Source organism: Eumetopias jubatus, unplaced genomic scaffold, assembly GCF_037043125.1.
Source record: "Eumetopias jubatus isolate StellerSeaLion01/CBP00866 unplaced genomic scaffold, mEumJub1_p1.0 scaffold_2, whole genome shotgun sequence".
NCBI classification, from domain to species: Eukaryota; Metazoa; Chordata; class Mammalia; order Carnivora; family Otariidae; genus Eumetopias; species Eumetopias jubatus.
Window position 1 is genome coordinate 125,367,904 of NW_028274808.1, and position 14,231 is coordinate 125,382,134.

Here is a 14,231-nt window from a genome sequence, read left to right on the forward strand (position 1 = left end):
CAAGCACTATTTTTTTAAAAATACATTTTACTTATTGATAGAGTGTAAGGCAATTTTCATTGCCTTTTACAGATTTACTCAGAACTACCTAACAAGGAAAGAAAGTATAATTAATTCAGCATAGATTTTAGAGGTTTTTATTCTAAAATTTAATTCTTCACTAATTTATTCTATGATGAATTTAATAGTTAACCAGGAAATTGGTTTTTATAAAAATTATTTTATGGGCAGAAAACACAGGAAAAAAGTAATCATAAATGCCAAACTGTCTCTTTACTTTATGAAGCCAAATATTTCCTCACAGACTTGATTTTTAAAGCTGGAATTTATCCCTTCAGGGCCACTATTATTTTTCAAAATTCCCATAAACATTAAATCTAAAAATTAATTGGTAATTCCAATTCTCCTCTTTTCTCTTCGAATTTCTTCTCCTCCCCTGCCTGAACTGTTGACTTTCAAAAATTCACAGAATGAGCATGTTTCTTGCAAAGTGGCTTGTCCTTCTTGGAGAAAAAGGTCTGACCTTCCAAACTTTCACAACATACCTGAAAAAGAAGCATTATTTAAAAGAATATCATTATTTTATCAAATATGCCTAAAAGGGGAAAATGACTTTTCCACTTGGTGGATAAGACAAAGCACTTTCTCTGCTTGACTTATTTGTGGAACATAAGGAATACCACGGAGGATATTAGGAGAAGGAAGGGAAAAATGAAGAGGGGGAATCGGAGGGAGAGACGAACCATGAGAGACTGTGGACTCTGAGAAACAAACAGGGTTTTAGAGGGGAGGGGCGTGGGGGATGGGTTAGCCTGGTGATGGGCATTGAGGGCATGTACTGCATCGAGCACTGGGTGTTATAAGCAAACAACGAATCATGGAACGCTACATCAAAAACTAATGATGTACTGTATGGTGACTAACATAATAAAATTAAAATAAATAAATAAAACTTTGAGAGAATAAAAAAAGACAAAGCACTTTTGTTGGTTGTATTAGACACTCTGACATGTAATGATTACTATGATATTTCATGTAATTTCTCAAAAGCAATTAAGAATGACTTTTTCCTCAAATGTATTCTAATTTTTTAAATCACTGATCATTACTTTTCTTTACTAGGCCCTAATAAGAAAACAAAGAGGTCACATTAAATGTGATTTCTCTTCTCAAATGCTCATCAATGCTCTAAATTTGCCTCCTGTGGTAGGGAACCAAAGCACTCAAAATGAAGACACAATACAATTGCTTTGCCCAATATTCCCAAGCTCCCAAATACATCAGCACAGAATACCTGAGGATTCTTTTTAATTCCTTTCTTTGTTCCTTATAGTAAAAACCCTGGTCAACATCTGGCTACCGGATGATTACACGGTCTACTTACTATCCGCATTTATGTCTTCTTGTCTTTCCTATTGCCTTTATGAAGTATAATAGTATAATAAAACAGTTCTACCAGAGAACAGGAGAAGGCAAATCCGCTAAAAGTTGTTGCATTTTATAGATCTCATGAAGTCTAAGAAATGGAAGAGGTAAACAAGATGAATTTAATAGTCAACCAGGTAATGTCTGGAGTAATCATTTGACTTCAATTAACATTACTTTTTTCCCTTCATACGGTGGGTATTGAAAACTATTAGATATATTAAATTTAATAAAAAAAACAAACATCTGAACAGAGTGTCTTTATTGGATATATACTTTCTAAATTTAAAAAAAGTCTTAAGGGGGCACCTGGGTGGCTCATTCAGTTAAGTGTCTGCCTTCAGCTCAGGTCATGATCTCAGAGTCTTGCAATCAAGCCCTGCATTGGGCTCCCTGCTCAGCAGGAAGTCTGCTTCTCCCTCTGCCCCTCTCCTCTACTCATGCATATTCTCTCGCTCTTTCTTCCTCTCTCTCAAATAAATAAATAAAATCATTAAAAATAAAAGTCTTAGGGTAAATGTGAATCTCTACAGTTATCCTCATCATTAAAAATAAAACCAAAAATATTAAGATATCAAACAAAATAGGTAAATACATCATTACATTCTATTATAGTCTTAAAAAGAAAAAATATTCATGGATTATTGCTGAGGAAGGAAGCAAATCAACACAGAGTTTGCTTCCACTCTTAACTCAACAATAGATTTTTAGAATTGTTTGTTTCTTTTTTTATCAGAATTTTTTTTATTATGTTATGTTAATCACCATATCTTACATCATTAGTTTTTGATGTAGTGTTCCATGATTCATTGTTTGTGCATAACACCCAGTGCTCCATGCAGAATGTGCCCTCTTTAATACCCATCACCAGGCTAACCCATCCTCCCACCCCTCCCCTCTAGAACCCTCAGTTTGTTTCTCAGACTCCATAGTCTCTCATGGTTTGTCTCCTCCTCTGATTAGAATTGTTTGTTTCTATTTCAGGTACCCATGTTTCTAAAAATTACTAAAAACACCCCAATAAAACAGAATTTTAAAAAAATGTAAAGGACTTTTACTGTTTTAAGAAATATGTAGTTTCTCCTTATAAACACAAACTTATTAAAAATAAGATTTTCTCTAAAGCATCTTATTCTGTGCCAAATAATTCAAAAAATGTCAGAACTTTCAATGAACAACTTTCAAAATTAGGTGACTGCCTTCAGCTCAGGTCATGATCCTGGAGTCCCAGGATCGAGTCCCATATCAGGCTCCTTGCTCGGCAGGGAGTCTGCTTCTCCCTCTAACCCTCTTCCCTCTCGTGCTCTCTATCTCTCATTCTCTCTCTCTCAAATAAATAAAACCTTAAAAAAAAAAAAAGCAAAGATACAAGAACTGTTATTTCCATTTAGTGCTTAGGCTAAAAGTGGCCATACTGCGCTCCTCTAATTTGGAAATAAAGAGTTTACTTACCGAGCATACAAAGCAAGTGTCGTGCCAGGTATAGCCCAGGGCCTCCAGGAACATGTCGCCAGCTTCTATGGGAAACTCACATCCATGGCATATGGTACCAAAAAGAGCATAATAATCTGTATTGGGGCAGGGTGGGGGTGGGGAGACATAATTTAAATATGACAAAGCTTTAGAATAATAGTTCCTAGAAAGCAACAAAATTGGAATTAAATGAGAAGATGAAGATAAAGTTACTAGTAACTGAAAAATGTTCAGAAGACATGTTTGGCTTGACAATATGTAACATGTTTCAGGTTACCTTTGGGGTAAATGTTATTTACATAACTTAACGTCCTTTACTCCAGTTTTCCACATAATACTTCTCACTTATCTCCAGCTACCTAAATGTCCAAATACCTATGAAGAACAACTCTGTTCCCTGATAAGTTATCAATAGACATGACTGTTTTAACAAAAGACAAGAGAGCTTCCAAATACCAGCAACAATAAGACTAAAGAACATAAATCAAGAAGGAATATCTGATATCAGCACATTTCATAGAATATCTGACTCGGTAGGGAAGAAAAAAAGAGTCACAAGAAACTTCCATAAATAAGTGCCATGACTGAGTTTCTAGCTGGACTGTATCATTAACAGTTTTAACCACTATTCTTATGCTGCAATTTCCTTTCAATTTTATGACTTCATGCTGAAAATCCTTAGCCAGAGAACACCATTTACTTGACAGAGATTACAGTTATAAAATACTAATAGGATTTCCTTCTGAAGAAAGCAGTATTGATGAGATGTTTCTTTATTATTACTAAATTAGAACTTACTGGCAATTTTCTTTTATGCAGCTACTCTCACTACTTGTGTTTACTCCAACTTGGGCTGGAGTAGAAAGTAGACTTTCATTTCCAACTTAATTTACCTCTCTTAACAATTTTCAATATTCCATAGCACCATCTGCTCAGCACATGTTCACAGAGTCCTACTATGTGCCCGGCACTGACAGCAGGTAGAGTGGTGAAGACAGATGTGGCTGCTCTCTTCATGGTGCTTACAATCTCATTGGGAGTAGGATGTCGTCACTTATTACATTTTGAAAATAAGTGATAATAAATAATTTCAGACTGTGACAAGAACCATGAAGAAAATAGTCATGTGATACAGAATAGTTGGGGGAAGTATGTAAACTCCATTAACTAGATGGGTTAAGAAAGGCTTCTCTAAGGAGGTAATAGCTGCGCCGAGACTTGACAAAAAAAGGAAAAATCACCACAGAAAAGCTGAGGAAGAACAGATCAGTTAGAAGAAACAGCAAATACAAAAGCCCTGAGGCAGGAAGAATCTTAGCATGTTCAGGAAAGCAAAGGGGCTAGGAATGCCTAGAATTCAGGGACAGAAAGTAAGGTGGTAGAAGATAAGGTTGGCCTAATAAAGAGTATAGTGTTTACTCAAGTGGAAGCCAAGAGGTATCAAGCATAATCTAATTCACACTGAAACAAAATATTATAGCTGCTATTTGAGGGTCGGGGGGAAAGAAGCTATATCATTTCAGTTGGACACTCTAATCATTAGAGTGTCCAGGCAAAGAGAGTGAGTTGGATTTAGTTCTGACTATTGGGGTGAAGAGAAATGAATGAATTTATATACACTGGGGGTAGAACTGCTAGAATTTACTAATTAGACTGGATATGGCGAGAGCAAGGTAAAGAGGAGAATCTTAGGTTTTGGGATAGTGGAGAGTGGGGCATTTACTGGATGGGAAAGTCTGGGTAATAACAAATGTGGGAGGTTAAACAAATACAACAAAAATAGATCAAGTTGATTAGAAATGACATTTAAATAAATCTTCAACATTTTTCCCTTTCTGTAAGCAATTTTTGGGTTTTAAAAAATCTGACTTCTTAGACTACATTAAATACGATATTAAGGCTAAATAGTTTTGTATGTATTTGGCTAGATAGGGACTATCTGCCAGTTTTAAAACAAACAAGCTCTTTCTTGGAAGAATTAGGTGAAATTACAAAATGTGAAATACTCTGATTGAATCAGGGTAGGCAGCTTGTAGCCATCCTGTCCCAAAATAGACCATAGATGGGATAGTTCACTCGAATTTCCAGAGAGCTTCCTGGTGGATCATTTGGCATAGATCTAGATTGGTCCTGCCTAGGAGCTAAAAGGAATTGAGTGAGCAAAAAAGGGTCCGAGTGATGCTGACTAGCCTCAAATTAGAAGTTGACTGCTCTTTAACTTAACTAGTGTGCAGTATTCCCTTCCTCCAGCACTACACTTTGAAGAATATCAAGGTAGATCGACAATAAAACTCCACAGTGGAAATGCAGTGGTAGTGAATATAAGCATGATAAAGGGAAAATATTTTATTTTTTGAAACATGTGTGGTACTAATACCTAAGTAAGAGTAATAATAACAAATGAGTGTTATGAAAGTTCACTTACAGCCTCTGGGAAAGAAAAGAAGGGTTCAGAACTCAGGTAATAGGACAAGTGTAGTAGATTGGTCCTTAGAGCTCAGTTTATTAAAAATAATTTTACTAAGGGAACAACACAAGCCAAGATTACCCTCCCATTCAAGTAAGAGTAATAAAAGACTTCCAATTTATTGTCAAGACAGTTGCCTTAAAGAACAAATCAATATCACGTTCAAAAGTTGATCATTTCTCATGTTTAAAACCACACAAAATTCGCTGTCAGAGTATAAGAGGTGGCTTTAAGCGCCACAATTTGGTAGAATTCATAAACTATTAGGGATTCAAGTAAAATATTTTCCTACTAGGTAATGCTTATATGCTCATTTCTCTTGATGAATTTGGGACTATCTGTTTCGGCAAAGTCACATAAAAATTTTCCATAGTTTTTTGCTATATATTTAGAGTAGCTTTAAATGCCCCTAAAATAGTTAGGAAATCTACTCTGCCCAATATTTCCTTTCAACTTTATAGTAATATAAGGGTTAATGTTTTATCTTTATTCAAAACTTAAGAAACTAACAGCTTTAGGATCTTACCAGTCTCACAGTAGGGTTCACCATCCTCCAAATGAAAAACATTATTACGAATGGGTTTTCCACAGGCCACACACACAAAACAGGAAACGTGCCAAGTTTGTTTCAGAGCATTGATGACTTCCTGTTACAGAAAGGTAATTGGATGTAAAGAAAGATGAAAAATATACAAATGCTTATTTTACTAGTTGTACCAACACAGCCTTATTTAAACTGACCCAAGGTAGACACATGCTTTGTCTTTACCGTGAGCTTTTCCTCTAAGTAACATGATACTTAAAGACAGACTCACAAATTGTCTAAACTGATACACTATATAATATGTGTGTTTCCCATAAATACACATCAATAAACTTATTTAAAGAATGATTATTGTGTTTTTTAAACATTATATATGTGGTAAATAAAGTAAGCATTTCATAAGTGCTTCCTATGAAACATTCTGCTTTCTCTCAAAAGGGTGTCAGGGAACATTAACTTACAAAGGTTTCATAGTATTATCTTGAACATGTCATGGAGGGAAAAAAAAGAAAATGTCATGGAGGAAGGGCAAAACATTTGAAAATTAAAACAAACCTGTGCTTTCGTGCATTATGGAAGCAATAACATAATCAGTGTAATCCAATCAGTTTAACACATGTTTAGGATTCTGGAAATCAGCTGTGACTACACTAAGTACACACTCAAATGAGTGTCTAAAGTTTGAACCATAAAGTATGGATTCTAATCAACAATGGCTCTATGGTTAAAAATAGCAATATCAAAGACTTGGGCCAGATTTTAATTAGTAAAAGAAGTCTTGAGAAGCTGGTTTTGCAAGGAATCATTTCTTTAGATTTAGACAGATGGAGCCATTAAACATTATTTTTGAAGAACAGTTAATAAAATGGGAATTTACTCTTTCCATAACATTGATCACAAAAAAGAGGATGCTACACATAAAGTATGGTTACAATTTTGTACATGAATTACTTATAAAGAGCAAATTGGAAGAAAATACATCCTAAGGTTAACAGGAATTATCTGGGATTGGTAAAATATATAGGTCACTTTAATTTTCTTCTTTACATTTTCTAACTGCTGTAGAATGAAATGTTTTTAATAATAAAAATTGTTAAAATAAAATAAAATGATACAGAGTAAATTATTAGCCTTAGAAAACACGACAGTTCACTACTGAAGGATACTGGGAATGGCAGTTGTTTAGATCCAAAAAGATTACTATGAACATGTACAACAAATGTACATTGAACCAAATCATTTCTCAAGGCTTTTGGCATTTACTTCCCTTTCTATCCTTAAGACAGATTACTATTGCTTCTTTAATAGGAAATCAAACAACTAAAACACAATCCATAGACTCTGTCTCTGTAGTGAAGTTCCGGCCCATCTCTAAGGCAATGAGGATATGATTTCCATTTCCTAGAACCTCATTTAGTTCTAAGACTGTTACCTGACTTTGTGTTACTAATTATTCTAGAATTTATAGAATACATTTATATACTAAAAGAGTCTTATTATTTGTCATTTTGGAAGTTACAGCCTGTATCATTCTACTCTTTTGTTCCCAACATATTGTACAAATTAATAATATAGAAATATTTCATGTGGTATAGTTACAATTTAAGTGTCCTCAAAATTTCAGAACCATTTAAAGATGTAATCTGAAATTCAAAGTACTCAATAGTTCATACTAACTTTTCTCTCAACTGATATGAATTAAAGTTTCATTATTATATTTTTATAGAGAGAATATTAGAATTCGGCAATGCTATTTCCATCTTTTGTATTAGCTGTATGAGTTTCGTATGAGACCAGGCACACTGGATGCTTCTAAAATAAAATTCCAACTCCTGGTCACCCATAAGAAATGACTGACCCTTTCTTTGTAAACTGCAAACTGGATATTCCAGAGCAGGAAATTCATTCATTCATTCATCATTATTTATTATATATCTGACTCCTAAATTACTCCCTTTTTGAAAAGAAAAAAAAAAGGTGCTTAGATTTTTCTATCACATGCATATGCTCATAAAATAAGTTATATTTTTAAACATTATACATGTTTAAGAAAAATATATCATTTATAAGCTTCATGTTTTATATATTTCATGAGATCTGTGCCCTGTGCTTGAACCCTGACAAATGGGGAAATGCTGCTCTTATAAAAGCTATGGAATTTAATTTAAAACAGTGAAGGTGTCAGTTCTGAGAACTCTGATGTGTGTGGTCCTGTGTGACCTCTTCATTCCTGAGCAAACAGGGTCCTGTTGAGGTAGCATACCCACAGTAAATTATTTTTTCCCCACAGTGGCTAGACTTTCACCAGACAAGCAAGCACTCAGTAAGACAAAACCAAAGACAACTTAACCCCATGAGTCCGATATACTTCTACAGAGGTCTATTTAGTTTTGCTTTACAATAATAAACAGTGATGAAAACAGAGAGGGGATCAAGCAAGAAGAAAATAAAAAGGAAAACTGATGGAAGGGTTTCATATTGTGCTTTAAAGCTCACCCAGAATAAAGAGGTTTCTGATACTTACTCCAAGGATCTTCCTTTGGCATCGCCCACATTCAGGAGCAAAGAATTTCTCATAGCACAGCTCACAGTACAGGGCTCCCTTCTCCTCTACAAATCCAATGTAGGCCATTGTATTTTTGCAGTGAGCACAGTTAAATTCTTCTGGATGCCAAGATTTCCCTAGTGCCACTAGGAATGGTCCCCTGCCAGAAGAAAAGAGATCAAGTTGGCTGGGGAATAAAAGTTTCTTAAGTTAGCTTGGACAGAACTTCTTTTATGCAACATCCAAACAATTAAATACTTGCTCAATTATCCTTCTCAAGGGCTGAAAACATGGGTGCTGTAAAATTTACATAGGAACTCTGAGCATTTATGTGATGAGAAAAAGAGGGAGGAGTAAAAAGCACTTAAGGGATTCTTTTGAGGAAGGCCATTTCCCCCACGTTTTTTCCATCTTCAAGAGATTTGGTTATGTTTTTTGAGCTGCAACAAGTGGCTCTGTGTATCATGATTATGATTGAGAATGAAGATGTTAACTCCAACAGAAAATGAAGTAACCAGGAAAAAACATATGACTTAGGCAGAGATGACAATTTGATATTTCTATAAAATAAACAAAAGAGAAATCTCAATTTGGTAATGTCAGAGTCTTAAAACTCATAGCAATTATTACCTGAGGAAACACTGCAATCCATTTCTGTTCCCCACACATTGTTTCATTACTTATTTCTCAACTTTATTAAGCATATCAAATGTTTATGATCCCTCCAAATAGACTATGGAAACTGTCAACTAGATATTAGAGACTGCTTTGAAGCTACTTAGGAAGGTTTTATTTAATTAAAACAGGACTGATTTTTAATGCACATTTGTATCAAGGTAACAAATGTTTGTAAAGAGATTTTTTTCCATTAAATACTATACAGTCATGAACTGATAAGATGGGTTTGGTTTGCTTGACAGGAATCCATTATGAAGCCTTATCTAGTCATGAAGCCTGCAGAAATGAACCATTCTAGCCTCTGCAACATACTTTTCAGTAGCTCCATCACACTAATCTCTATACACAGAGTGGCTTTACCTCCAAGGCACTTTTACACTTATCCAATTTGTCCAGGCAACATTCCTGTGAGATAGACCAGGGCAGTTATTTCAAACTCAGTTTAACCGATGGACAAGCTGAGATACAAAATGTTCAAAAGATATGACAAATATCATAAAATCACTGACTGAGTGAAGGTCAGAAGCTGAATTTCCTGATTTCTAGCACACTGGTGTGGCCAACTTATATTCTGCTTTTCATCTCATTACCGTCAATTATTATCACTAAATGACCACAGGGTAATTGTCAGTAAGCACGGTTGCCTGACTTCTAGGCAGATTATTAACAGGAAAAGTCACAGTGATGAGCATCACAAAATCGGAGCACTTTTTCGCCTTTGACAATAACACAAACCTTCAGTATTCAACCTATTTCCCATTGGAAAATTCTTTGCAAATACATTGATGTTTACTCAGAACCAGCACCTAATTCTGCAAGAGTCAAAAAGTAAAAAGGCTCTTGATGAATGATAAAAATGTGTTCTGTGAGGTATAAGAGGGTATTTTCTAGCCCCATTTTTTAACTTATTTTTTTTGTTTTTTATTAATAACATGATGCCAACTCTTATCAGCTAGAGCATGCAGTTCTCTTAGCATTTGAGACAAGTAGTTTATTATTATTTTTTAAGCTTTAGGGCGCCATAAGTTTTGTTATCACTAACAAGGAACGTCTTTGTTAACTAATTCCTGACAGGAAAAAAGGGCTATAGATCATTTAGTCTGTAACCAAATGTTACTTTGGGTAGGTTGTCCCTCAGTTTTTAACTGGATTATGAATAAGAGTCCTACTCAACAAGTTCCTTCCTCTCATTTTCTCAGTATGTATTTGGCAAGTAGTTTATCTTCAAAGATAAACCAAGGAGTCACAGTGCTCAAAGCTAGACAAAGTTTTATGAGTGTGCGAAGCTTTTCTACCAAGTGGGTATCTGTTATATAAGCTTGGAAAATCTGCCAGGTTAAATTTACTGTGACCACAACACAGGGATGGTAGAACTTTGCTACCATTTGTTGGGACACTAAGGCACATTCCAGAGGATTTGTTAGGCTGAATTTTTTTTTATTATTATTAGGGCACATCTTCAGCTCCTCCATAGGCTGGATGGCCCCTTGAGGCCAGTATCCTTATTTAGCTTTCCAGATTGCAAAAGTCAATCCAACCTCAAACTCCACACTCTATCAAAGTGTTGTATGGCCTTGGAGTAAAGAAAGAGCTTTACTACTGGAACATGGCTATCAGTGCCACCAAATATTTAACAAAATTCATCTGAGGAAAAAAAAAGACATTTAAGAACAACTGATTCAGGAACACATAATCCATTTTCTAGATTTAATAAAATATGTGTTGAAATCAAGTCAGACCAGCAGAGAAGGAGGTTCTGCAACTTACAGCATACTGGGCCTGAGCCACTCCACAGAATTATTCCCTTACCAACCAACTGGTGCTCAGCGTGATACCATCAGTCTGCATTGACACTTGTCATAGGACATAGATCTGTAACAGTCACCCTTGCTCTTCCTCTAAGTTACTGTTGAGAGTGTTATTTGTTAGATCACACAGGCTCATTTTCATGTGGACTCCCTGGAGAAAGTCCTTTCAGGTTTTTGTAACAAGAACAGTTTTGCTTCTTCTGAGCAATAGGTTTGTTTTTTACTCATTGTACAGTAAATTTAAAAATTAACTTTCTTTTTTTGTTGACCACTAGAAGGCTTAAAGCCGAATTTAGTCTAACCATAGGCAAGTATGTAGGTCATCATTATAGGTTTTGTCCAGTCTCAATGGCAAATTTTTGTCCGGTCTTCATTTTTAATGGTCCCACTCATGATTTTCATTCTTCTTTTGCACCCTTTTATAATTTAGGACATTTTCTTATATTTCATGTATTTCTAAAAGTGTTTTTTAAAAGGTTTCTAGAATAGTTTCTACTGCAAATAAATTTAATTAAATCATCCATTAAAATAATATCTTTAAGACATTTCCTTAGTTCCTTATCAAATTTGAATTGTGAAATGTCTTAACAACAGTAAAGAAACTCCCTCTGCACCTTTAAAAACTGAACTGAAAATGACCCTTGCTCCTGCCAGATCTCCTTTCTTAAACATGCTCAGTGAAGGTATTGGCCTAGCTGGCCAGGTATTCCCCAACCAGGCTGAAAGAGCATCTTTCCCCTCATGCCCTTGAAGTCATGTATAGATTAAACACTAAAATCTCTTACATATAACGAGTATTCTCTTCTCTGTGTTAGCAGAGATTGATTTAACAAATTCATTAACACCGGATTAACACTGAAGAAGTTCTTCTTATTCTAGGCAGGACTAGGTTTCCGTTTGTGAACTCAAAGTGGAATTAAGTAGGCCTCTACCTCTTACTGTACTCTACCCCATGAACCTTCCCAAATACTCCTGGACTGACAAAGGAAGGGACGGGAAAGAGTTAAAGCCCTGACTGGCCGAGACAGAAGGGTTATCCTATCTCATGAAAACTTTTTACCCTGTTCATCTTCTGTGAGACTTATGCCAAAAGGAAAAAGAAGAAAAAAAGAAAGGAAAGGCAGGAAAAGATGTCAAAAGGAACAGAGAAAGAAAACATATAGTGAGAAGGTGAGAAGGACTGCAAATTTCAACTGGCATAATCTAACAGGGATACAGCTTCAAAATCCAATGCTTGCTTCTTTTCTCTATTATTTAAATCGAATAATAAAGCTCAGTGACAGAAATTAGCTCTACAAATAGATGAAGAAAATATCAACAGCTACCTAACATTCCCAAGATCATGTGGATGAAACTGTAAAGCTGGAATTCTCCAAGGCCCAGCTACTACATATTAAAAATTGTATTTGACCAAAAGTTACTGTGTCAATAGAAGTTAAAAACAAAAAAAACTAAGAAATCAAAAGTTAATGAACAAAAGTTAAAAACAAGGCCACATAAAAAACTCACTCATGCTCAAAAATGAAAATGGAATCTGATACTCCACTTAATTAGATATAATAATAAAAATGTATAAACCAGTTTTATATTATGGTCAAATTTTGGGAGGGCCTGGCATGAGCAAAGAATCCAAGAACAACAGAACCAAAGGAAGAGTTTTCTGAAACAGAAAAGCTTACTGGAAGAAACTGTGCATACGCAATCAAAAATACAAAGATACACGCAAGAAGAGAGAGTAAGAGAGAATGAAACACACTTGAACATAATAGTAAAACACACTAGCAAGACTTATAATACTCAAAATTAGCAATATTAATAATCCTTCCTAAAATTTAGAAGGGCTGCATTTTTGATACCCTTAATTCTTCGTTTCCAGTAAATTACGTCCAAACTTTCCAATTTGGAGCATTAAATAATATAGTTCCACCTTCATTGAGTATCATCTTTACTTATTGTAAGCCCTTTAAAATACTGCATTTAAAATGTTGTGAGGTCAACTATAGCTTTCTATTTTAAAGTCACAAATGACTCACTGTTCAAGAATAAATGCATGAGTAAATGAGCCTGACCATAACAGTGAATAAAAAAGACAAGTTCTAAAAAAAAAGTAATATTAATCGATAATTCTTTAAGTCTATTGGAGATAATTATACTCAATTATTTATATTGGTTATTACAAAATCCACAAAACAGGAAAATGTGTTTCTATATATTAAGATGAATGAGAGATAATTTCAACTTGGAGAAACATACATTCCTCCAAATATTTTTAAAAAGTTCATTCATCAACTGAACAAGTATTTACTAAATACAACGATATATGCCAGACACTGCTCTAGGAGTAGAAAATATGGCAGGAAATAAAGCCGGGAAAGGCCCTGCTCACACAGAACTGCCATTCTAGCATGAGGGAGAAACAACAAGCAACAATTAAAAAAAAGGGGGAGGTATGTTAGATTTTAAGTGCTGAGGAGGAAAAATGAAGCAGGGAGGGAAGATAGGGAGACTGTGTATGGTGGTGGGGGAGTGGAATTTAAACAGGGTGGCCAGGGATACCCTGATATTTGAGTAAAGACCTGAAGGAGACGAAGGTGAGCTACACAGATATCCAGGGGAAGAGAATCCAGGCAAGGGAAACCGCAAATGCAAAGGGCCTGATAAAGGTGCCTGGGGAGTCTGAGAAACAGCAAGAAGGCCAGTATGCCTGGAGCAGAGGAAACAAGGGGGAAATTACCAGGTAATAAGGCAGAGAGATAATGAGGTGGTGGTGGGGTGAGGGTGACTGTGTAGGGCCTTTAGGCCATTGTAAGGATTCTGACTTCCACCAAAAGTGGAAGCATTATGGGGTTTCCAGCAAGAGTGACATGATCTGATTTATGTTTTATCAAGATTTACTCTAGCTACTGTGTGGAGAACAGACAGGTAAAAGGCAAGGGCAAAAGCAAAAAGGTTAATTAGTAAACAACTTCATTATCCCAGGTAAGAAATGATAGTGGCTTGGATCAGGGTAGTAGCAGTAGTACAAACAGGAAGAAAGGTTCAAATTCTGGGTATACTTAGAAACCAGAGCCAAAAGGATGTGCTGATAGATCACATGAGGTCTGGGCAATTTAGAGAATAGAGCTACCACTAACCAAGAAGAGGGAGACTGGGGAGGAGATGGTATGTTAGGTAGATTCTAATATGGCCCTTAAGATACCTGCCTTCTGATGTACATGGCCTGTATGATCCTCTACTCTAGAGTGTGGGTGGAACCTGTGAAGACGATGGGACATCACTCCTGTAACTAGT

At 35.5% G+C, this 14,231-nt stretch overlaps 1 protein-coding gene across 2 annotated transcripts in view; it reads right to left on the reverse strand.

Moving 5' to 3' along the window:
* Positions 1-200: 200 nt before the first annotated feature.
* Positions 201-14,231, reverse strand: part of PDLIM5 (PDZ and LIM domain 5) — a 202,678-nt gene continuing 188,647 nt past the window's right edge. For both annotated transcript variants that reach the window (XM_028117814.2, XM_028117813.2), the window contains 4 exons: positions 8,434-8,614; positions 5,892-6,012; positions 2,878-2,993; positions 201-545 (listed from right to left, as the gene is read on the reverse strand). In XM_028117814.2, the coding sequence (XP_027973615.1) occupies positions 456-545; positions 2,878-2,993; positions 5,892-6,012; positions 8,434-8,614 (508 nt within the window). In that variant the 3' untranslated portion in view covers positions 201-455. The remainder of the gene's footprint in view (positions 546-2,877; positions 2,994-5,891; positions 6,013-8,433; positions 8,615-14,231) is intronic.